The sequence below is a fragment of the Mus caroli genome, chromosome 9, assembly GCF_900094665.2.
Source record: "Mus caroli chromosome 9, CAROLI_EIJ_v1.1, whole genome shotgun sequence".
Taxonomy (NCBI): Eukaryota; Metazoa; Chordata; class Mammalia; order Rodentia; family Muridae; genus Mus; species Mus caroli.
Window position 1 is genome coordinate 115329417 of NC_034578.1, and position 23815 is coordinate 115353231.

The 23815-nt window shown below is 49.5% G+C and overlaps 2 protein-coding genes across 7 annotated transcripts in view; one reads left to right on the top strand and one right to left on the bottom strand.

The window, feature by feature from the left end:
- Positions 1-15629, top strand: part of Wdr48 (WD repeat domain 48) — a 34288-nt gene extending 18659 nt beyond the window's left edge. For both annotated transcript variants that reach the window (XM_021171866.2, XM_021171865.2), the window contains exons 10-19: positions 1234-1336; positions 2622-2719; positions 5733-5840; positions 6117-6213; positions 7558-7653; positions 8776-8881; positions 9630-9717; positions 11637-11713; positions 13082-13271; positions 13723-15629. In XM_021171866.2, coding sequence (XP_021027525.1) covers positions 1234-1336; positions 2622-2719; positions 5733-5840; positions 6117-6213; positions 7558-7653; positions 8776-8881; positions 9630-9717; positions 11637-11713; positions 13082-13271; positions 13723-13818 — 1059 coding nt within the window. In that variant the 3' untranslated portion in view covers positions 13819-15629. The remainder of the gene's footprint in view (positions 1-1233; positions 1337-2621; positions 2720-5732; positions 5841-6116; positions 6214-7557; positions 7654-8775; positions 8882-9629; positions 9718-11636; positions 11714-13081; positions 13272-13722) is intronic.
- Positions 14701-23815, bottom strand: part of Gorasp1 (golgi reassembly stacking protein 1) — a 12116-nt gene continuing 3001 nt past the window's right edge. The window contains exons 1-9 of one of the 5 annotated variants that reach the window (XM_021171868.2): positions 23566-23736; positions 22345-22425; positions 21693-21896; positions 19270-19356; positions 19023-19153; positions 18588-18798; positions 17833-17983; positions 17234-17386; positions 15631-17044 (exon numbers count right to left, since the gene is read on the bottom strand). In XM_021171868.2, the coding sequence (XP_021027527.1) occupies positions 16782-17044; positions 17234-17386; positions 17833-17983; positions 18588-18798; positions 19023-19153; positions 19270-19356; positions 21693-21821 (1125 nt within the window). In that variant the 5' untranslated portion in view covers positions 21822-21896; positions 22345-22425; positions 23566-23736 and the 3' untranslated portion in view covers positions 15631-16781. The other 4 variants (XM_029481305.1, XM_021171869.2, XM_029481306.1 and 1 more) reach the window with 4 other exon arrangements.

Here is a 23815-nt window from a genome sequence, read left to right on the forward strand (position 1 = left end):
ACCAGCAGCAGAGGTTCATTGTGGCCCCATCCACATTCCCATGGGAATGCAGGTGTGATCCCAAGAGTGGGAGTAACCCTGACATTGGTGGGCAAAATGAAGCTGCTTTTTCTTTGTTACCAGCTAGGATATGTGCTTGATGTACTTAGAACAGTGCTGCCTGACTAAACCAGTCAGTGTCAGACAGCTTCTGACCTTAAAATACTGCACCTGAGAATAGGCAGTCCAGCCATGTGTGTGGTGCACAGCTGGACTCCTGCCTGGGAGACTGACAGATGGGAGTGCTGCATGTTCAAGGTCAGCCTGAGCTACATAGCAAGACACTGTTTCTGTTAAACACACAAGAAGAATGAAGCAGACAGTCCACATACCCATTTTTCTGAAGGTAATAGAACAGGAGGCTGGCTTCTGACTTCCTGCCTTTCTCCAAGGTGTGGAAAGCAGGGTCAGTAGATGTAGATTGGGCAGTTAGGTCCTCATAGCACCAGCTCCTTACTTAAGGAGCTCAGCTTTCTTAATGTAGCTGACTCTGGGAGCTAGGGGGAGGGAGCGTTTGTGTGCAGGTCAGCTTCACAACTTCTGTGAGTGCCCTTGTGTCTGTTAGTTACAATCATAACTGGAATAGTGCCTTGCTTTGGGGCTGTCTCAGTTACTGTTCTGTTGCTGTGATGAAACAGGAAGGCACTTTACAACAGAAAGCGTTGACTTGGGGACTAATCAGGACATTAGTCCATGACCATCATGGTGGGGAATGTAGTGCCAGACAGGTATGGCGCTGGAGCAGTAGCTCAGAGCTCACAGCTGGTCCAGAAGTTACAGGCGGGCAGAGTGTGGGCCTGGCATAAGCTTTTAAAGCCACAAGGTGCCCCTCAGTGACACTTTTGTTCCTACAAAATGACACCTCTCAATCCTTCAAGAATTCAAATATATGAGCCTGTGAGAGCCATTCTCATTCAGAGTACCACAGAGCCTTGTGGGTTTGCTCTTTGTTTGTTTGTTTTGGGGGTACTGGGTTTTGTTTTAAGTTTTTCTTTTTAAGAAAGCTCAGCATCCTCTCCTTAATATTTGTTGGGGATTTCTTGCTGGTTGACTCAGTGCCTTCCTGCTATGACTGGGTGTGTCTCGTGTACCTGTGATAACTCAACATTTACTAGTTCTACAGCTATAACATTCTCAACACTTGACAAGCCTGGAGAACATAAAATGCTGAAATTATTAATTTTGTTCCTTTAGACACTGAAGGGAATTCATAATTTTCGAGCCTCTGGTGATTATGACAACGATTGTACAAACCCCATAACGCCCCTCTGTACACAGCCCGACCAAGTTATTAAAGGTAAGAAGGCCCCAGGCAAGCAGACTTTAATGAGGTTACAGTTATTAAGCATGATGACAGTCAAAGTGGCAGCCTTTCTTTAAATGCAGTGCTGCTATAGACAAAACCCAGTAACGCGTGCTTGCTTTTAGCACAAGAGATGAGAAGGGTTTTTAAGAACGTGTTTGATGTATTCTTTGACTGCTTCTGCTATGTGTATCACGCGTCGTCATCATCATACCCATTCCCAGGTCATCTCTTCTGGTCCCTTCACACCTCCTCAGCATGACCCCTCCTACCTTCATGAGTGATTTTTAAATAACCGACTGGGTCCCATCAGTGCTACCCATATGCACAGGAGTGTGGGGCCCACAGGCCACCTACCAGCAGCCACAAGAAATAAGTTTTGTTTATTTATTTATTTATTTATTTATTTATTTATTTATTTATTTATTACATGTAATACACTGTAGCTGTCTTTAGACGCACCAGAAGAGGGCATCAGATCTCATTACAGGTGGTTGTGAGCCACCATGTGGTTGCTGGGATTTGAACTTCGGACCTTTGGAAGAGCAGTCGGGTGCTCTTATCCACTGAGCCATCTCTCCAGCCCCCAAGAAATGAGTTTTTGATTGATTTTTTTTTTTTTTAATTAACGGCTATTGGTGGTACAGATGAGGGCTTGCATGGGGTGCTTCAGTACATGATGTATACCGATGAGGTCCATTCTCCCAGACCTGAGGGGTGCTTTATGTGTGAGTGAGAACCTTGGTGCTCTGTGTATCCGTCTTGTGTCTGATGCACTGTCTTCAGCTCTGTTTGCTGCAAACAGGACAGGACACCTTTTGCATTCGGTATACAAAAGAGCTGCCTTTATAAATGTGTATTGTGACACTAGTCTCTTGTTCATATTCTACCCTACAACACGCTAGCCAGGGTAAAATATCTTTAATCTTGTCTTTGGGCACAAGCCAGATGTCAGCTTTAAAAAGGGGGTGGAGTTGCGTTTAATGTTTGTACTTTGACTAGAATCCTGCCTGACATATTCATCTGGAGCTCTTAGCCACCTCCGCGATAAGACACAGTTGAGGAGGTGCAGAGGAAGGGAAGGTGAGACGAGGCTGGAGTAGAGGCCAGGCTGGCAGGCTGGCTCAGCACTTGATGCTCAGTCCTCAGAGCTCTGCTCCTCTCCCCAAAACCCATGTAAACAGAGAAGGGGAGAACCAGCTCCGGAGTTGCTCACCTCAGAGGTGACAGTGAGTACTAGTCTTTTTGTCTTTTGCCAGTTGTTTTTTTCCTCCTTTAGGGGGCGCTAGTATCATTCAGTGCCACATCCTAAATGACAAGCGACACATATTAACCAAAGATACGAATAACAATGTGGCGTACTGGGACGTGCTGAAGGTGAGTGCCGTGCGTGCAGTTGTTGCGTCCTCTGTTTCCCTTCGTTTTCCTCCTCTGTACAGGATAATATTTATTTACAGTAATACTTTATTTGGAGGTGGATAGTTTTGGATATAGGATGGTATGTATGGTAGTAGCTAACCTTTTTAAGCATGTAAACCATTTCCCTGGCCACTGTATTACAAATCATATCGAACACTGCTTTATTTTGGAAGGTTCTCATCATTGTGCTATGGGCATTTAGGCTGGATCATTCACTGAGTGTAAGGAGAGCCATTCTGTCCTGTCCTTTCTCTTACAAAAGGGTCCCATAGTAACTGGGAGGATCCAGAAAAGCCCTAATCATTTATCAGCAAAACTGCTTGACTCTTCCCAGACTGCCCTCCCCTCCCCATCACTGAGTGTCTCCAAAGTACCCAAGAGTCTTGCCACACTGTGTCTCAGTTAAACTAGCAGCCTGGTGCTGCCTGTGGTCCTGTTCCCTGGTCTTGCTCTGTTAGCTGCACTCAGTAGAACCCTGCTGTCTGAATGGGATAGAGTTCTATTTGGTGAGGCTCCAGGGTATGTGTGTCATGGTTGTCATCTCTACAAACAACAGCTTCCCATGTCTGGATATGAGATCACATGATCTGGTGTAATCAGCCTAACAGGGTAAAGAAGAAGTCAAGGAAGTTTGGGGACATGAAGGAGAGGGCAGAACTGTGTTCTAGTCTGTAGCCACATGACCTGCTAGACTTACCAGAACCTGTGGCCTCAACCCAGAAATGAGGGGAACCCATTCCCTGGTGATGTCAAGGGCATATTTCAGAACCATGCAACCCAGGGCTCAGCATATAGGAATCCGCTACAGGGAGATGGGTGGGAGACAAAAGAAAGACAACGGGGACTGTGAAGGACAAAGGCGTGAGGATGAGTCCTGCGCTTCTGTTGCGGGCTGAAGTGATAGAGGCAGAGGACAACAGCCCAGCTATCAGGAAAATGGTGCATGTGAGTTTATCTTGGTAGGTGGACTCCTGTGCAGGCTATAAACACACAACAGCTCTCAGCATGGGCATTACAGATGATGTCATGAGGATTGTCAGGATTTCCAAGAAACAGGACTAAGAAGAGGGTAAACTGAGCCATCGTTCTTGTCGAGGATTTTAGGAGGAGGCCACCAGTGTGTGAGTGATAAAGATGGGTAAGAAAACCAGAAGCCAGTGACAGCTCAAGGACAAGTGAGGGTTTCCAGAAGGAGCTGAGTTAATGAGAGCCATGAGAGTGGACTCTGGCACGAGCCCTGCAAGCAGGAGCCAGTGGGTTCAGTGTTAACGGCAATGAAGAAAGAAACTGTCTTGAAGTCACTGGATTACAGGAGTTGGGTAGAGAGGGGTAGTTGGGAAAGGGTTAGGAGCAAGATCCAAGCAGAGGCTGGTTTTACTCTGTGGGCTGTGTGTGTGTGTGTGTGTGTATGTGTGTGCGTGCACGCGTGCTCAGGTGTGTTTAGGGTGGAAGAATTTGAAACTGTTTGACTAGTCCTAAGAGGAATCCATTGGAGTGGAGACTGTCAGTATGTAAGTCTCCCAGGGAAGACCCGAACATAACCAGAGGGCACCTTTCCCCCCAACCCCTCTGGGAGGAGGAAAAAAAGGGAGATTCTGTCTAGGCTTGCTTACGTATTCACATGCGTGCACACTTCTAGGTAGCAGTAATGGTCCAGTTGTGGCTGGAGACAGTGATTTTATGGTGACAGATACGATGGAGATCTGAGGGGCAACATGCCATCTGTGACTGCATTTGAATGGAGCAGGGCTTGGGTTTCCAGAGAGTTAGGGGAGAATGGTCTGGGGGTGCCAGCTAGGACCAAGGAATATGTGTGCGGTGCAGTAAATGTCATAGGCTTTGGGAAATGGGCGTCTCTTGTGGTTTGGGTATGTTACAGTGGTGTATGCTTTCCTGGGACATTATGGAGCTATAGGATGCGGGAGAGGTCATGTTTACCTGTGAGGAGATTACTGGGGTACTAAAAGCCATGCTAGTGTTGAACTGAGCACACAGGAGAAACTGTGTTGGTGTTGAGCACTAAAGAGCTATAACTGGAAACTACCCTAGCACCAAAGATGCTTAAGATGTTTAAGGTTTTGGGGAAGCACTAAATTTTTAGAATGAGAGGTGTTCAGAAGTCTTTTTTTTTTTTTTTTTAAGATTGTTTAAATTGTGTATGTATGCCTGTTTTGCCTTCATGCATGTGTGTGCCTGGTACCTACATAGGTCAGAAGAGGTAATTAGATTTCCTGGAACTGAAATTATATAGTTCTGAGCCACCATATAGTATTGTGCTGGGAATTAAACTTGGGTCTTCTGCAAGAATAAGTGTTCTTAGCCACTGAGCCATCCCTCCAGCCATAGAAGTATTAAGGTGGTCAGGAGAGGAAAGCGCTCGGTTAGTCCCTGAACCAGCTGTTGTCCGAAAGAAACTTAACGCTCCATAAGCGAGCCCTTCTAACATGTTCTTGGTTACTTTCCTCCCTTTTGTTTTGAAATTTACTTGATGGTGTTTCTAGCTGAGTGCTGGGAACTTAGTATTAGAAAAATTAAATTACAGCCACATCCCCTAGAAAAGATTGTTTTCAGTTTTAAAAAGATGAAGGGTTTTTTCCTTTATGTGTATGAGCATTTGCCTGCACATATGTCTGTGCATCATGCCTGTGCCTGGGGCCAGGGAGATAAGAAGAGGGCACCAGATTCCTGACCCTGGAGTAAGGGGATGGTTATGAGGCTGGTGGCCACTGCAGCTGAACCCATTTCCTCTGCAGAAGCAGCAAGTGCTCTTAACCACTGAACCATCCCTCCACTCACTAATCTAATAGTTTGCTAGCACGTAGTTATGTAAAAGCCTTAGAATAAAAGAAGTTGGCTATGATATTTGTGAAGTATATTTTAGAGTTATTTAAGCAAATGTGAAATTTGGAAGAATGAAGTTTCAGCCAGTTGGTTCCTTACTTCATCCTGACCATTGTGCTTTCTTATGCAGGCGTGCAAAGTGGAAGATTTGGGCAAAGTGGACTTTGAAGATGAAATTAAGAAAAGATTTAAAATGGTGTATGTTCCAAATTGGTTCTCAGTAGACCTAAAAACAGGGGTGAGTTAGGCAATCAGTATTTATGTGATTTTGGATAATTGAAGATCCCCTCCATGTCCTGATTATTCTTATGGAATTCGCTGTGTTTAAATGTGATATGTGCAGTTGCTTTCCCATCTTCTCTGCTGTCATTTAAGCCTGGCACTTGAGTAAAGCAAGCTGTAGCTGAATCCCAGGAGGCACGGCTTAGCCTTAGTCTGGTGTACGGATGCTGCAGGGTCAGGTGCTGGAGAAGAGGGGAGGGAGAGCGAGCTGCTGACACTGTGCCTCCAACAGATGCTGACCATTACCCTGGATGAGAGTGACTGCTTCGCTGCCTGGGTTTCTGCAAAAGATGCTGGCTTCAGCAGTCCTGATGGGTCAGACCCAAAACGTGAGTTAAGTGTCTTCAATAAAGAAGGTGGCTGGTCATCTTTGGAAGCACTCCCCACATCATGACTCTTACTGTCATTTGTTTGTTTGTTTGTTTGTTTGTTTGTTTGTTTTGCTTCAAGACAGGGTTTCTCTGTGTAGTCCTAGCTGTCCAGGAACTCACTCTGTAGACCAGGCTGGCCTTGAACTCCGAAATCCGCCTGCCTCTGCCTCCGAGTGCTGGGCTGAGTGCTGGGTTTAAAGATGTACATCACCACTGCCCAAGCACATCATGACACTGTATCCCACTAAGCACTCTTCTAAGAATTTGGTGTGTAACAATCCAACATGTGTACAAATACAAGGTTGCTGGCTTTAGGGGAGTATATCTGTGAATAACATCCTGTTATTTTGTTTTAAAGAATAGCTTAAACCAGACATAGTGGCTCATGCCTGTAATCCCAGCCCTTAGGAGGCTTGGGTTGGGTAACTGCCATGAGTTCAGGACAGCCTTAGCTACAATGTAAAACCCCTGTCTGCACAAGAAGGATAAAGAAGCCTGACTGCTGAACAGCAGGATAGTGTTTTCTCTGCAGCTTCAGTTCTGAGATCAAGCACCAAGACCTGCCTGTCTCTGGTCTTGGGTTGGGTGCCTAAGGATATGTCTTAGTTAAGGTTTCATTGCTGTGAAGAGACCATGTCAGCTCTTACAAAGGAAAACATTTAATTGGGACTGGCTTACAGTATCAGAGGTTTAGTCCATTATCATGTCAGCATGCAGGCAGGCATGGTACTGGAGGAATGGAGGGTTCTACATCTTGTTCCACAGGCAGCAAGGAGAGACTGCATGTGTCACACTGGGTGTACCTTGTACATAGGAAGCGTCAAAACCCACCTCCACAGTGACTAAATCTTCTAACAAGGCCACACCTACTCCAACAAAGCTACACCTCCTACTAGTTCCACTCCCTATTGGCCAGGCATTCAAATACCTGGGTCTGGGGGGAGGAGGAGGGGGCATCCTAGTCAAACTCTCACAGTTTGTGTACCCCAGCATGGTAACACATGCCTCTCATCCCTGAACTTGAGAGTAGGAAGAAAGAAGGTGAGTCAAAGGCCAGGCTGGACTCACAAAGAAAAGACAATGTCTAACAGTTAGAACAGTTCTGATTCAGAAGCCACCAAGCCTGTGTGTATAGCTTCCTTAAGGCCTCACGTGTAATCCCCATCTGAGAAGCACCTCTGCCTTCAAGTCCATAACTGCCCTGTTCATAGCCACCCCTGCCCGGTCAGATAGTGAACACTGACAACTTCCTGTCTTAGGTTGGAGCTAACAAATTCTCCCATTTCTCCTCTTAACCCACAGTGAACTTAGGAGGACTTCTACTACAGGCACTGCTGGAGTACTGGCCCAGGACACATGTGACTCCCATGGATGAAGAAGAGAACGAAGTGAACCATGGTTAGTGTGTATTTGCTCAGAAAAGTGGCAGTTGCATGGGCCAAGGGGTACTAACATAGTGTGCTGAAGTCTGGCATAGCCTGTGGTATGCCCGGTTAATTGTCTCTCTCCTGCATCTGAGTGAGAGCATCCAGTGCATGGAGACAGCTTGCAGGAGTTGTAACATGGCCCTCACAGATAAAAGAAACCCCATATCTGTTTGATATTCAAAACAAACAGAAGCAGCTACCTCTGCACAGGGACATTTAAGACACATGGTTATACGAGCAGTTTCTCTTCCTTTTCTCCTCCTTTTGAGAAAAGTCTCTTATAGTCCAGGCTCTGTCCCGGTTGTCGTAAACACACCCACATGCTAGCTGGTGCCATTGTGCTCAGGTTCAGGGAGCTGGGGCCTGGCTGTGCGCATGACTCGGGCAACAGGTCAGCTACATTTACTCTTAGTGAAGCCCTCCAAAGGAGGCTATGTTTCACAGTGGGCAGTCTACTGAACCTCTGATTAGATTCTCTGCCCTTATATATAAAACACCACATTTCTTTTTTCGAGAATTTAGTTCTTACTTGTTTTACACCTTTGTTACTTTTTTTAATATTTAAAAAAAAATTATATATATGCCCGTTACGTGGGGATACAAGTGAAGGCCAGACAAGGGTGTCAGATCTCCTGGACCTACAAAGCTGGGAACCGAACTCAGGTCCTCTGAAGAGCCCTCAGCCCTCTTCATCTGGAGAGCCTTCGCTCCAGCTTCCTCCACCTAACTTTCTAACACTGACCGAGGAACGGGGTTTGATTTAAATATTTTTTTAGATTTGTTTATTTTTATTTGATGTATGTCAGTTTTCCTGCATGTATATATGGGCAACACTTACGTGCCCAGTGCCCAAGGAGGCCAGAAAGTGTGATGGATCCCTTGGAACTAGTAGGGTTACAGATGGCTGTAAGCCACTGTGTGGTACTGGGAACCAAACCCAGGTCCTCTAGAAGAGCAGCCAGTGCCCTAACCACTGAGAAACCACTCCAGCCCCAGGATTTTTTGTTTTTAAAATATTAGAGTGTTTACAGCCTGTGTGATCAGTGTTCAGAAGCTGTGGTCTCAGCACTAACAGCCTGCCTATCTTTCCTAGTGAGTGGGGAGCAGGAGAGCAGAGTCCAGAAGGGAAATGGTTATTTCCAAGTGCCCCCACACACCCCTGTGATCTTTGGAGAAGCTGGAGGTCGCACACTATTCAGGTATGGATGAGAAAGACATTGCTTAATAAACCAACCCTCTTGCTAGGAAATGCTGCCCAAACAAACACGAGCAGTTGTCGTTAAGAGTATCAGCTCCCTGAGATACTTAATGCCTGCTGCAGTAGATGTTAATAGCGAAGGGCCAAGGTGAGATTCACACACACACACACACACACACACACACACACACACCCTGCCCTGTCCCAGATGCCTGCCTCCAGGCCCTGTCTCTGGTGGGATTTCTCTCACTTTGCCAGTGTGGTTAATCTAACTGCCAGAGGCAGGAATCAAATATCATCCTCATAGCAGTCCCTGCCCATAGGAGACTGGGCCAGGCAAGAGGGGGAGGCTGATCCTGCAAACTGCTGTGATCTATACTGGTTCAACCTGGGGTGCAGGAAAATACTCTCTGGGTCCTCCAGGAAAGGGAAGGCTTCCAGCAAGGCCAAGGTGGAGCAGGCGAAGTGTTAGAGTATCACAGGGTTGTCAGTTGCCTTGCCCTTGAATATAGACTTTCTTCTTTGTGATAGTTCCTGGGCGTAGTAACCAAACTACAGCCCTCACTGCAGCTGAGGTCTGTGCTGTGCATGGCACTGGCTAGGCCCTGGGCTGAGTGCTTCTTGTGGTGACCCAGGACTCAGAAGCAGCTCTCCCATCACCTCTGCTGTCCTCAGTGAGCGCTGTGAGGGCTTCTCCTCTGATGTCTCCTGCTTGTCCTAACACTGACCACCTGATGGGTTGTGTCTAGGCTGCTCTGCCGGGATTCCGGGGGTGAGACTGAGGCGATGCTTCTCAATGAGACGGTGCCACAATGGGTGATTGACATCACTGTGGATGTAAGTGTCCTTCACTCCCATTTTGTCCTTTGCTTTTCCCAGACATTAAGTCTTACACTGTAACAAAAGTCACCTGCCAGGCGGAATCCCCTCAACGTTCATTCCTGAAGTTCTGAAGGTGCAAACGCATCTGATAGTTATTTGCAGACCAACTTTTACTTTTGTCTGGTTTCAGTCAGAACAATAATACAGGCTTATTCTATAAGGAAATCAGTGTTTAAAGTGCCCACCTCTTCCCAGCCATCCTCCCAGAGGAAGCACCTAATAGGAGGTTGGTGCAGCCTCTGCTATGTTCCTCACCTACATGAACACATGCTATTTGTGTGCATACATAAGTGTGTGGTTCATTTAATTTTGCACAAAATCTCTTACAGTGTTCTGCAACTTTTTTTCCTAAAAATAGTCTTGGACATCTCTGTGCTTATGGACTGTTCCCTATGGTGTGTGTAAGAGCATCATTCTGTATTTGATTGTCCCCTTATTAATGGGCTCAGGTTGTTTCCAGGGTTTTGTATTGCAAACAGTGCTGCAGTGAACATCCTTGTACGTGTATCTTTATGAACTTTTTAGGATAAATTCCTACAAGTGGAATTTCTGGATCAAAGGGTATGCACGTTTTAAATGTGGATAGATAATGCTGAGTCGCCTTTTCACAGAGGCAGTTTACCCTGAAGGAACAGTATGTGGTACCCATTGCCACAGCCACAGCAACACTGCTCTGTGGACAGACACTGTCTGATGATTTCACTGTGGATGTTTGGTTACTCATGGTGAGGTTAGGAGAGTCTCTGCTGTGACCTGCCTGTTGGTGTCCTTTGCCGCTTCTCTAACTGGGTCACCGTCTTACTGACTCGCAGGTGATCTTCTAGTGCCGATTAACCTGACTCCTCTGCCTTCATCCAACTTTTACTTTGTTCAAGGCTCTCTCCCAGGTGAAAACTTGTTATATAATCAAAGTGAGTTTTTATGGCTCTGAGGTCCATGTTTTGTTAGATATAACCCGTTTAGAATATCCTTTATATCAACTCTGACTTTACTCTTTTCTTACTTGCCTCTCTGTTTGCTGTGAGGTGACATTCTAACTTTTTCCAGTGAACTAAGCCATATGCCAGTGCAGTTTATAGGAGTCTGTCCGGTCTACTAATTTGAAATGCTATGCTGTCTGTATAGTATACTAAATTCCTGCAGACTCAGTCTGTTTCTAGACTTTCTTGTGTCCTCTTGACTACTTGTATATTCCTAAAGCCATATGAAAAGGGATTTAATCTCTTGAAACTTAAAAAAAAAAAAATTCTTTTCTATCCCAGATACACCTCAAGAACTTAGTTAGAACCCGTGTGACACCTGCTGGGTGTCCGTGGCCTTCCCTGCCCAGGCTCCCATAAAGCACTGTTTGAGTGTAGAACTCACCTGAGTGCAGTAGTGACCCTGTGACAAAGTAAGCTGTGTTCCAAAAGCTGTCACGGTAGACCTCCCTCTGGCTGAGCTGTCTGGTAGGAGGGACTGATGGCCTCTCCACTGGACGATGGGCCACCAGTGTCCAAGTGTCTGCTCAAAGGTGAACGTTCTGGGGTGTTCTCAAAACACTTCAGTCATCAGCCCCGATATTTTGATTTATGGAACTTTAAAAATGTAGGTTTGTTTTCCTGTGCTGCCTTGAATGATAACTTAAGAAGAGCTGTGCCACTATTGTTGACTACTACATATAATTTGTCTTCATCTATTTTTATTGTAAACTAAATATACTTGCTGAGAAATTTTCTCTTAAGGCATACTTCTATTGATAACTTACTATAAATTTCACTAAAAGTCATTTTTATTGTAAAAATGGTTATTTGTAAATTGTTTTCCTTTTGATAGCATTTTAGTTTTATCAGCTAACAGAAACTATTATACCTCTTAAACTTTTAATATTTCAGAAAAATATGCCCAAATTCAACAAAATTCCTTTCTACCTCCAACCTCATGCATCTTCAGGAGCAAAAACTTTAAAAAAGTAAGTAACTGCTGTGCTTCCGTGCTGGTCACTGCGGCGCCTCTGTCCTTCAGCTTCCTCTATCAGATGGAGGCAGGGGCTAGGTTGAAGGTGATTGCTTTGCATTTCGTCTCCTCTCAAAATTAAGTTTAACCCATAGTTGCTGACACTGCCTTTTAAATCTTAGCACTTGGAGGCAGAGGCAGAGGCCAGCCTGGGCAGTAGAGTGGTGAGTTCCAGGCCAGCCAAGACTACATAGCAAGACCATGTAGCCATGTGTGATGGCACACACCTATAATCCCAGTTCTTAGGAGGTAAACAGAGGGGGATCCACAGTCTCCAAACCAAACAGTTCCGTTGAGGATAAAAACCTGTGTGTAGTGGCTGCTTTCACAGACCTTAGGAAAGGATGAAAGTGGGAGCAAACCAGCTCTGAACAGAGCCTTCTGGGAGGACAAGGAATCCCACCTGAACACACATGGATGGGTGGAGTCCCCAAAGACAGGCTTCCCAAACAGGACCTTGCTCAGGTACCAGAAATGGTGTAGAGATGCGTGCCCCTATACATAGGATGGCGTGAAAAGATACCGCTGAGTCAGAGGCTTCCTGACTCGGGATTTCAGTGCCAGGTCACAGAGTGCAGTTCCACTAATTCCTGATAGTTAGACATGGCTCAAAGACAGGCTTACAGCAGAGGACTTGAAGTCTGAGCCATAATCAGTATGTATGGCTAGCGAAGGAAATCAACAAGGCTGTTAAAACTGTCAGAGGGAGTCCCAAGCTCACGCAGAGGACAAGTTCCTGATGGCCCAGCAAATGAGAAACCTCTGTAATACTGAAACATAGTGCCCGACCCACACTTCTGCCTGCCCCTCCGCCTCCTCCACATGCATGCACTGGATCACTTCAGCAAGCCGTAGACGCCACTGCAAGTGGACTTAATGACTCCACTTGAAGATCCTTCAACAGTTTGACCTGTAGCTGTGAGATAGAATAGTAGTTTACTGATATCAGAGATAAGGGCTTAAAAGTGAGGGACTTCAGTTTGTGGTCTGAGCAAGCTGTGGCTTAATGTCTAGCCTGGGGTATTCATTGTCTCCTAGTTGAAGGCACAGCGGTAGGAGATAACACTGAGCCCTTGGTCCTTAACTGTCAGGGCTACCCAGGCTTCAGCCGAGGGCTTGGAGGCATACGGTACAAGTGGCTGTTGTGTGTGCATGAGCCCTCGAAGGCACCACAGGATCTCTCCTGACAGCTTTCAAGTGATTCAGGGCAATGACTGAAAACATGAATTGATTTCAGATGTCTGTGCAATATTTTTTATCTTGAGATATTGACACAAATGAAAAATAAGAGATTTTTGATGATATGAAAACCCGTCTTTTCTAGAGACAGGCTGTCTGCCAGTGACATGCTGCAGGTCCGGAAGGTGATGGAGCACGTCTACGAGAAGATTATCAACCTGGACAACGAGTCCCAAACCACCAGCTCTTCTAATAATGAAAAGCCAGAGCAGGAGAAGGAGGAAGACATCGCGGTGTTGGCAGAGGAGAAAATTGAACTTCTGTGCCAGGACCAGGTGAGTGGACCCCTGCAGAGGGGCCCATAAAGTCACAGACTGCGTGCTTGGTGGCCTCTCAGGTGTCTGGAGAGCTCTGTGTCTCTTGGAAACGTTCTTCAGCACACCTGAAGCTCCTCCTCACCTGAGGGAGACGCTCGGGAAAGGACAGATTTCCAGATGCTCATAGTAGGGCTGTGCTGGGTAAACGGGTGGTATCTGTCACAGTAAAGAACTTGGAGTAGAGGTGGGTGGAGAAGAGATGAATTTCAACCAAGACAAGCACTCAGTCATCAGGCAGGGCTGAGCTGGTAAGCCGCAGAGGCACACATTTCAGATTCCATGTGTGGAAGCAAAAATCAGGCTCCTAGACACAGTGGGGAGCAAGCTGGGCCACCTGGCAGAGTCCCTGGTTAAGGACGTCTTTAGCTGTTAGTGATGTTGACATTCTCAATGCACTTTGGCTATTCAGGTTTTGGACCCAAATATGGATCTTCGGACAGTAAAGCACTTCATATGGAAGAGTGGTGGGGACCTCACCCTCCATTACCGTCAGAAGTCCACGTGAGGGTGGGCCCAGGCTCCTGGGTTCTTCACCAACCACCTTCCTCTGTGGCCCCAAGAGTAGTCCTAGGAAGCCCACCACGTCCTACGGGAGCAAGACCTCCAACCGGCCTATTTGGTGACGTGACTAATGGAGATGTAATATAGAAACCAGGCTCCATGCATAGATTAAGGTGTCCCCAGGGACTCAAAAGAGTGCAAGGACAAGCCCCTGGCACTGTCCGGGGAGATGTACAGAGAATCTACAACAGGCCAGTGCAGACTTCGCTGACTCCTTTTGAAGGACCCCCCTTTGTCTCTTAGCACTTGTTAGAGAACATCAGCGGGGCCACATCAGTCGCCATGTTTCAGTTTCAAACCCACAAGCTCTGCAGCTTTTCCAAGTACATTCCACTCATGCAGTACCTATGAAGGCTTTTTCCAAATTTGTCATTATAAAAGAAAAAAAAAAAAAATCAAGTTGTTTTCACTATGTAAGAGTTATTTTTAATGGAAATCACTGTTGCACAATTCAAGAGCCAGCCCATTTCCTAAGAAATGACCATGTTGGGCTACTTTTGAAATGCCACGTCTCAGCTGTGCTCTTGTAGGAAGACCTGCAACTCCAGGGCTGGAGCCTGCGCAGCACGTGGACCTGCAGGCTGCGACCCCCAGCCTGTGCCTCGCAGTGCTGCCCATAGCGCCCTGGCTGTCCGATAGCCCAAGCTGCTGTGGCCACTCTCCTTCCGCCAGTCTTCCTCACAGGCAAAGCCAGCGAGAGCCACAGCTTCCTGCTCTGGGTGAGCAGCATGACAACTGTCAGAACTTCCGGCCATGCTGACGTTTCAGTTTCATTCAGATGCTACCTAAAGTTTATGTTACTAGAGTAAAAAGCTCTCACAGTGAGTTGGTTTGATATTTATATTGTGGTTCATGTTTGTTTTTCCAGTTTTATACACGGGCTTTTGTTACGCCTTCGTCCAGGTCTTTCTGCCGTCTTTCTAACAGTCAAAAGCTTTCATAGACTCACTTGGATCTTGTACAGAATATTACCTTATTGGGGATAACACTTCAACTTTTAGCAAAAACTACTTTGGATTCTTCCCAAGGTCATTTACATTCAGACGAATGGTCCAGCCCGTGAAGCTGCAGGAGATGAACCTTTGAGCACAGCGGAAGCACACGTGCCTTGGGGGTGGGGGTGCAGCTTTCCCCGTCTGTCCGTCTGCTCCTGCCTTGTGTGTGGTCCCTGCCCACAGGAGCAAGGGGAGGGGGGCTTGGGGAAGAAAGGTGTTTTCTCTCTATCTCACAGGTCCTGCAGGGGACAGCTGAGGGGCCCAGATCTGTCCCTTACAAATTGAGGCATTAGTCCGTACAACTGCAGAACAGGGTCCCTCACCTTAACTCTGGAACACAGACAGGCCATGGCTTCCATACCCTCACCAGTGAGCAAGAACACTTCCCAGTGTTAAACCATTCTCCCGCCCTAGAGCAGCCAGCTTTTTTACAGAAGTCCTTTCTATGTGTTGGACACATTGGTGCACTTTTGGTGCGTATTTTTTAGTGATAGCTGTAAAGTAAAAGCAAGGGGTGGGGTGGTTGTGTTTGCAGGAGGGGCCTCTGCACTAAGCGTAGGTTTTGCTGGTTGGTTCACTGGCGCAGTACTGATCCACAGGCAGTTGTGCCCCTATGGAGGAGTTTACCCCAGCATGGTTGTAATTTTTCCCCGCTAGTCAAAAATCAGTACTAAGTTTCCAGAAAATTGGACAGTCTGCAACGCCAAAGGGGCGGAGTCTGTATCTCGGGTTGTATAGAATAAAGCTTTAGTTACAAACACTTCAGTGTGCGGACATGTTTATTTTTTCACTTGTCACTTTCCCCATAGCAGATTACAGGGAAAGAAACCATCTGGGGGTTCATACTTGAAACAGCATCAGCCTCCGTTTCACCCCACATGGGGTCGCTGGGGAGCAGAACCTTCCAATGAAGGCAGCTGGGGGTCAGAGTGCCTAACCACAGTGCCTAATTGAGATGGCCCCAGAGCAGCCCTGTGGTAAGCCATGTTGTACGGCCTCAGGCCTCTCAGTGGCCCCTGGCTATAAATGTATTCCTAGTGCTTGGGGTTCTGTTTGCCCATCCAGGACCTGGCCCACTGTACTGTTTGGCCTGTGCTTCTTGGAACAGAGTCCTTGGCTTACCAGCCTAAGTACCCTGAACAGATAGTTACATGGTCTGTGGACGATGGAACAAAGAGGCTAGAAAAGAAGACCAAAGGTAGCTTACAGTGATTGGCAGAGGACATGCCTGGTGCCATCTGTAGCAAGGCAGCGGTGCAGCTGTCCTCTCGGAGACTGAGCCTGTAACGGCGCCTTTCCCTTACACTGAGGACAGATGGGAGGGGCCTTTAGCAACTCTCCTCCAGCTCTTCTGGGGAAGAGCCCCGCTCGAGGGCAGGTAGAGGGGTTCTGACAGCATCGTTTGACCTGTCTACCACCAGAGCCAGCTGTCTGCGTGTGAGGGCTGAAGGGAGCCATCACAGGATGCCAGAACTGGAGTGGATGCTCCCTTGCACCTGCCCCTGGGGCTGGTGTACAGCTAGCAGAGGTAGATCCCTCTGAAGGTAAATCCCTAGACTTTCCCATGCTAGAAATAAAGTGGCCAGATATACTACCTCTCTCATCCAGTGGAAGGATCAGAATGAGGAAGGGCATTGGGACTTGGGGTCTTCCTCAGTACAGGTGTGGCTGCCTATGGACACAGCCTCTTGTCCCTCGCCCCATCTTCACCTGGATATTGTGATGGGGCGTCAATGCTTCATTGACAGTCTAGATTCCGTCACCTGCCTCTACAGAAGCTGGTTGCTGCTCCAGTGTTCTGTCCCTTCGACCCAGGACCATGTATGTATTGTAGCAAAGCCCATGCCTCACAAGAGCCTGCAGCCTAGAGAGCTACACAGCTAAGCCACACCAAATGTCACCAGGGGTGTTCTCACAGCCCAGGCTCTGGATCTGGGGCAGCCTGGGCTTGGCTGGCTCTCCCCTCAGTCTCTGCCCTGCAATCCAGGCTGGCTGTGTCTGCCGGCTCCTCAGTCTGTGCTTCCAGCAGCTCTGCAGACAGCCCTTCTTCAGGTGAGGCCGCAGATGTGAGGCCATCGGGGAGAGTCAGCTGGGGCAGGTGGTCCGCCTGGGCCTGGGCACCTGGACTGTCTGGGAAGGAGATCTCAAACTCCGACCCTGACCATGTGGCTTCACCTGAAACATAAAGTGGAGCTGAGGAGACCCACCCTCAGTGATTACCCCTGCAGCCCAGGCTTTGGTGGAGAGTCAGAAGTCAGTCATGTGAATCCCTTGACATAGCCAACCTCTAGCCCACCTAGGGAACTCGGGGCAGCCCTCCCCAAACACAGGATTTCTCAGACGGCATCACTAAAGGTCACTTACCACCCCGCTCATGAGAACTGCTGCTAGAACCAATGTCCTCTGGTCCTGAGACTGAAACAGCCGTGGAGGTCAGCACTGTGGAAGATGACAGGCTGGGGCACACGCTTGTATTGCTGCTGTCCAGGAGGGACATGCCTGACACATCCAGGAAGCCTGGAGAGGGAAAGCAAACCAAAAAAAACCAACTACTGGAGATACGGGAGCCTGCCTTCCCTCTGCCACATTCCTGGGCTACCTAGCTCACCCTCAGCCCCACAGATGCCCTCCCTCCAACCCCATCGAGACTCCCACCGCCTGTGTCTGAGGGACAAAAAGAACCCAGAGCTGTACATCATGGAGTAAGACCATGGCAGTTGGCCCAAATCCTGCTTTACCTCTTATCTGCCAAGTCACCCAGAGTGCCTAACCACAGCTTAATTGAGCTGGCCCCAGAGCAGCCCTGTGGTAAGCCATGTACGGCCTCATGGACTGGACTGACAGAGGCTAGCAGGTCCTGAGGAAAGCTGGGGCACTGCTGTGCAAGTCCAGCTGTGAGCCTGTAGCCCACTTTAGCATCAGGGCTCTAGGTACCGCAGTCTCTTTCAGGACCTGCCCCATACCTGGGTCCATGACCCGCTGCACTGGAGGTGGAGGCTGAAGCGGGGTCTCCATAGCACGCAGGCATCCCCCACAGTCAGCAGCACCATGGCTGGGACTCGCAGGCCCAAGGAGCTGTCCCTCCATAAAGCTACCAGGGACCTGTGGTAGGGCCTAGAGGTGCCAGGAAAGGAGAGACTGAGGGTTAGTTAGGCCAGTGCCCAGAAACATCCGGTGCACAGATGTTCAACCTAACTACGGCCCACCTTTGCACGGCAAGCATTGCCCTTCCTCCCTGTGATGGGAGGCTAACCAGAGCCTCCCTACAAACACACACTGGGGAAGCTTTCTGCTGCTCCCCGAGGGGATCCCCAGGTACCCACAGATACTACCCGTTCTCTGAACTTCCCCTGAATCCAGGTACCCACAGATACTACCCGTTCTCTGAACTTCCCCTGAATCCAGGTGCAAACGGGGACCATGCAGCCTACCATGTCCAGCACTGGCCTGGCTGCCCCCACCTCACTCCGACACAAGGTTCTCCCCGTTGCTGGGTCACAGTTTCCAACTCACAAATAAGACTACCTGTGCCTCACCTCCACTCGAGGACAAGAGAGCCAAAAGCATGTTTTACTCACTAGAAGCAGATGGGCCCCCTAACATCAAGGACCTCACAGGCCCACAGAGTGTTTCTCCGGTCCCTAGATAGCCTCTAGGTGGCAGGCCCAATGCCCCAGGCACTCCTCTCTTCCCTGGCCTGACTGGTGCTCCCACATACCTCCACGTAGTCACTCGGCCTGGAACCCAACTCTGGGCCAGCAGAGTCCTGAGGGATAGGCCAAGGTGCTGGGGCACCAAGAGGAAAGGCAGTAAGTTGTGGAGTTGTAGCCGGAGTGCCAGGTGGTGTGGCACCGGGTGGCTTCTTGTGCTGGCTGGAGGGCTGCGTTGGGATCCGATGCAGGTACCCATAACCAATACCACACCCCAGACTGTGGAAGGCCAGATGTGTTCCGTCAGGGTGGCCCACACCTCAGCTACCTATATAACCCCCACCACCACCACCACCAGCAACAGTGACTGAGCAAGGATCCTGGGCAAGGATGAGCCTCAGGGTGCGGGGGTCCAGGCCGTTTCCTCCAAGGGATGCCAGGAGCCCATGCCCACTAGGGCAGCCCACCCACAAGCCCTGTAGCCCTCTGACCCCAGGAAGTACCTGCCCTCTCCACCCCAGGCTGCATTGGGAGTCACAGTCACCTCCCGGCAGGAGTCGGACTCGGAGTTATACACCATCAGCTTCAGGGGCTTCCCCTCATGGGACTCAATGAGAGTAAAGAAGTCTTCCGACTAGGAGAAAGACAGTGTCTGTCGGAGGGGGGTTCCCAGCGTTGAGACACAAGCGCAACGCGTCTGCCCACAGCCCTTCAGGGGACCTGGAAACAAGCACGCCATGGGTTCTTTACCTCCTGGAGAATCTGGTCAGAGCCAACTATGTAGTCTGTGTAAGGGCACAGGCCAGCCAAGGCAGCAGGTGAAGAGGGCTCCACGTCCTGAAGTGAGAATGATAAACTAAGATTCAATGCTAAGCAGAGAGAAGAGGCTTCTCTAGGTAAGGGGGCACTTGCCCTCTATTGCCCAGCAGGGCCTCAAGGTAGACTTCTCCACAGGGCCCAAGTTTCTCCCCTCCCCCAAGTTACTGCCTGGTGAGCAGACGGCAGCATTCTTGGGCATTCTAACTCTGGATCTTAGTTTCTTTTAAATTTTATTACTTTGTATATATGGGCATTTTATCTGCATGTTTATCTGTGCACCACATGTGTGCAGTGCTCCTGGAGGCCACAAGAGGACCTTGGGTCCCCTGGGACTGGAGTTGCAGATGGCTGTGAGCTGCCTCATGGGTGCTGGGGATGGAACTTGGGTCTCCTGCCAGAGTAGCCAGTGCTTGACCTCTGAGCTGCCTGTGCAGCCCCCGTGGCTTTGTTCCTGATTTGAAGGGTGGGCCAGCATGAACCCCCAGAAGCCTGCTGCAGGGTTTAGTGCTGTTCCAGCCAGGATAGATAAAGATGGCATAGTAGTTTCTCTGGCCTGTTGCTATATAACGGGTACAGGAATGAGTCTCAGTGACTGAGCTGCCCCAGATGTTAGCCTTAGCTTTCAGACTCACATACCCACCGGACACTGTGTGTATCGGTGGTACACCGGAGCCCTGCAATGGCCAGTCTCCTGTTCTGTGGAGGGAAGGTGCCCCTGCTGGGAAGGCTTGCTGGTTGGGTTCTAGCTGCCTCTGCAGAATCTTTGCGGTCTGCGTGCAAAGGCGTGCCTGTGCACAAAGGGCTGACAAGGCTGACTCTGGAGCCCTCAAGAGCAGTGTGGTCATGGCAGGGCCGTCCAGCTTCTGCCTTGGGGTGGCTACTTGTTTTGGGTCCCATGCTCTTGTGGGTTTCAAGAGCCTGCCTCTCTTTACTTGGTGTGATGGTGTAGTACGCAGGATGTTGCCATCTCGGAGCTCATGCTTCAGAACTGCACAGCCTCCTTACAAGCCACACCTCGGAATTAGTGCTTTGCTTTTGTTTACAAACACCACACTTACTTGTGTGGGTGCACGTGTGCCCTGGCATACGTGCAGGTCAGAGGACAACAGTCCTTCCACAATGTGGGTTCCTGGGGCCTGAACTCAGGTTTGACTGACATTATTCATGCATTAAGCTATCTCCATAGCCAATCATTAAAAAAAAAAAAATGTGTGCCTGTGGACACCTGCTCATTCTGTGTGTGCCTGTGGAGGCCAAGATATCCTTGGGTGTCATCATTGGGAATCTTGTTCACCTCCTTTGAGGCATTCTCTCTTGGGCCAGAGCTTAGCAATTAGACTCCATGCCTGGCAGTGAGTCCCTGGGAGCTGCCCATCTCACCTGTCCCTAGCCAATCACAAGTGCACACCACCTGGCTTCCAGAGCTTGAACTCCAGTACAGGTGAACACTCCCCAAGGCCCCTCGTAATGGTTTTAGCAGTTTATGGCTTTGGGTTGGACTGTGTTAGTATTGTCCTTGCCGCTCGTGGCCACAGGCCATGTGTAGGACACCCAGGCTCCAGCAGCCTTCTAGGGTAGAAATGAGAGAGCCTTGGACTTAGCTTCCAGTCTGTCAGAGGCGCACCTGGGCTCAGGCAGCAAGGCAAGTGAACACAGGTTGCCAGGCCTGTCGGCAAGGACCTTTACCTTGGTACCTTCCACCCCCCCAGTTTTGTATATGAGTAAGTGTGGTGGCCAGGTGTCTTCTGTCACTCTACACAGTGTCCTTGCTGAATGCTGCTGTCCTGGCTTTTTCATGGCTGCTGGGGATCCAGACCCAGGACCTCAACACTTACACTTCACTCTGCCATAAACTGTCTTGACAGGGAGACGGTTTTCTTTAAATTTTTTGAAGTAGGGTCTCACTATGTAGCTTTGGCCAACCTGGAACTCTCTATGCAGGTCTGGCCGGCCTTGAACTCAGAAAGATCCACTTGCTTTCCCGGCACGTGGCTGAGGCCAGTGGAGCAAGCAGCGCAGCCTAGGGTTAGATTCTGGACTGTGTACTAGCACACACTTTTAGTCCCTGCACTCAGGAGACAGAGGTTAGTAGGGCTCTGCAGGTTTATGGCCAATCTGGCTACACATAGTGAATTCCAACCCAGTCCCAAAACAATAACATGAAACAAGTATGCCCAAGGTCACACGGTTAACAAAAGCACCGATCCACGATCCACCCGCTGTCCTCTGAGGACACTGGAACAAAACTAGATCCCACAGCACTGCCCTCTGATCCCTGCCCCACCCATCAGCCCTGGCCATCCTGCTCCTGTGTCCCAGGCCCCACCCACTCCACACACCCTGCCAGGACTCACCAGCACATGCCACACGTGTTCACTGGCCCTGCGGAAGCTACAGAAGCGCACGCTGGCTCCCAGGAGGCCCTGGCCGCCCCACATGTTGCTGGGCACCACCTCCACCTCGCGCACTTTCATGGTCTTCATGTTGAATACCTCCAGCTTCACCGGCTTCTCCACATTGGCCTTCAGCAGTGCCTTCAGCGTGTCGTTCTCCTTGTTCTGCAGGGGTAGGGAGGAGCTGGCTCTGTCTGAGACCTCCCACCCTTGGGCCAGAACCCTTAGACTGGTCAGGGCCTGAGAGGCATGGAGCACAGGGTGTGAGGGCAAGCTGAAACGATCGCTGGGCCCGGCTTCACAGGCTAGATTTGGGCCTGCAGCCACCACAGCCACCACCCAGCTCCAGGCAGCACCTGAGCCAGCATCACACAGTTCAGGCACCCCAAGCTTTGGTCCCCAAGCCTTCCAGAAAACTAACAAAGCTAGCAAAAGGCCTCTTAGGGCCACATCCTAAGGCCCTAAGAGGGCCTTATATGTCTTGAAAGGCAGCCTTCTTAGGCCTGCTGGATGCCTCCAAATGTCCCTCTGTTGCCCTGGTCACAGGGGAAGAAAAAAGGAGGCAGAAGCGAACAGGAGCAGCCTGTGGGGATGGGGCAGTGGGGAGCCTCACCAGCCTCGAGTGCCCGATGGTGATGATGAAGTCGAAGTAGGGCTCCAGGCCTGCCTGCTGGGCCGGCGAGTTCTCCTGTACCTGTTCCAGAGCAGAGGTGCGTCACACGGCCCAAGGAGCCCAGCCCCCACCCTGGACCAGTGGGAAGGTCTCACCTCCGCACAGACTGCTCTGCTCACCCACCTCCTTCCCTGACACAAGTTTCCTCTGAGGAAAGGACTTTTCCCAACCGTGATACGCGAGTGCTTCCAGAAAGGACTCTAAGGGGCACCTAAAGAATGCCACCCCACCCCCACCCCAAAACTGGGATTGGGCAGGAAAGCCCAGACATGCAGGAGAAATGCAGTCAGACCTTGCTATAAGGGCTGGGCAAGGCACCCTAGACCCTGAGTAGCTGCCTAGCTCCAGTTGGCTGACAGTGAAGGGGAGCGGATCCCAGGGTCAGGACATGCGCTCAGCTGCACCCACCCCTGCTCTCGTTGCTCCCTGCCCCTCTCAATTACTAACTTACTGCTGTCTCCAAAGTACAGCCAGCTCCCACATCACAAGCTGTACCAGGAACACATCGCCAGGCCCCACCTACAGGGCCTTGCTCAAACAAGGCAACCTTTACCCCCAGGGCCTGAACTCCAGAGATGCACCTAGGCCTTTGACTCAAGCCTTGTGCTATGAACTTCTTGGGCCAGGCATCAACCAGGCCCCAAGGTAACAGTGCCGATGACAGGGCACAGGATGCAGGTGACCTCAGATCCTAGATACCTACACAAGATTCCCCAAGCTGCAGAACTCTTCAGGAGCCTGAAGACAGCCAAGTGCTACAGATGCCTTTAGTTCAAGGCCAGTTTGCCCCGGCATAAAAACTCCCGGACAGCAACAGCAACGGAGTCCCTGAGTGGCACCTGCTAGAGCTGCCACGGCCTCTAGCGGGAGTGGGCCTATGGTGGGGGCTTGCCCAGGCCCAAGGGCAAGCATTCCTGGTCTGTTTGGCGACTCCTAGTCCTGCTCCATCCCTCAGGGGACCCTGTTTCAGGGTTCCCTTTGGTTCTCAACCTTCCCAGTGCTGTTAACCTTTTATACAGTTCCCTGTGTTGTGCTGACCCCATAAAATTGTATTACTACTTCATAACTAACCTTGCTACTGTGCTGAATCAAAATGTAAATGTCTGTGTTTTCCTGTTACAGAACACTTAACACCTGTGGACCCCGAGACTGTTAATTTACCGGAAAATCTGCTTTTAGTTGTCGTGTGACTCGGCCTTGGCACACACCTTTAATCCGAGAGCTTTCTGCTTGAATATTATAAACAGGATTAAATAGAGCCAACCATAGGTTAAGAGGTAGAACAAAGCCGGGCGTGGTGGCGCACGCCTTTAATCCCAGATCCCAGCACTCGGGAGGCAGAGGCAGGCGGATTTCTGAGTTCGAGGCCAGCCTGGTCTACAAAGTGAGTTCCAGGACAGCCAGGGCTACA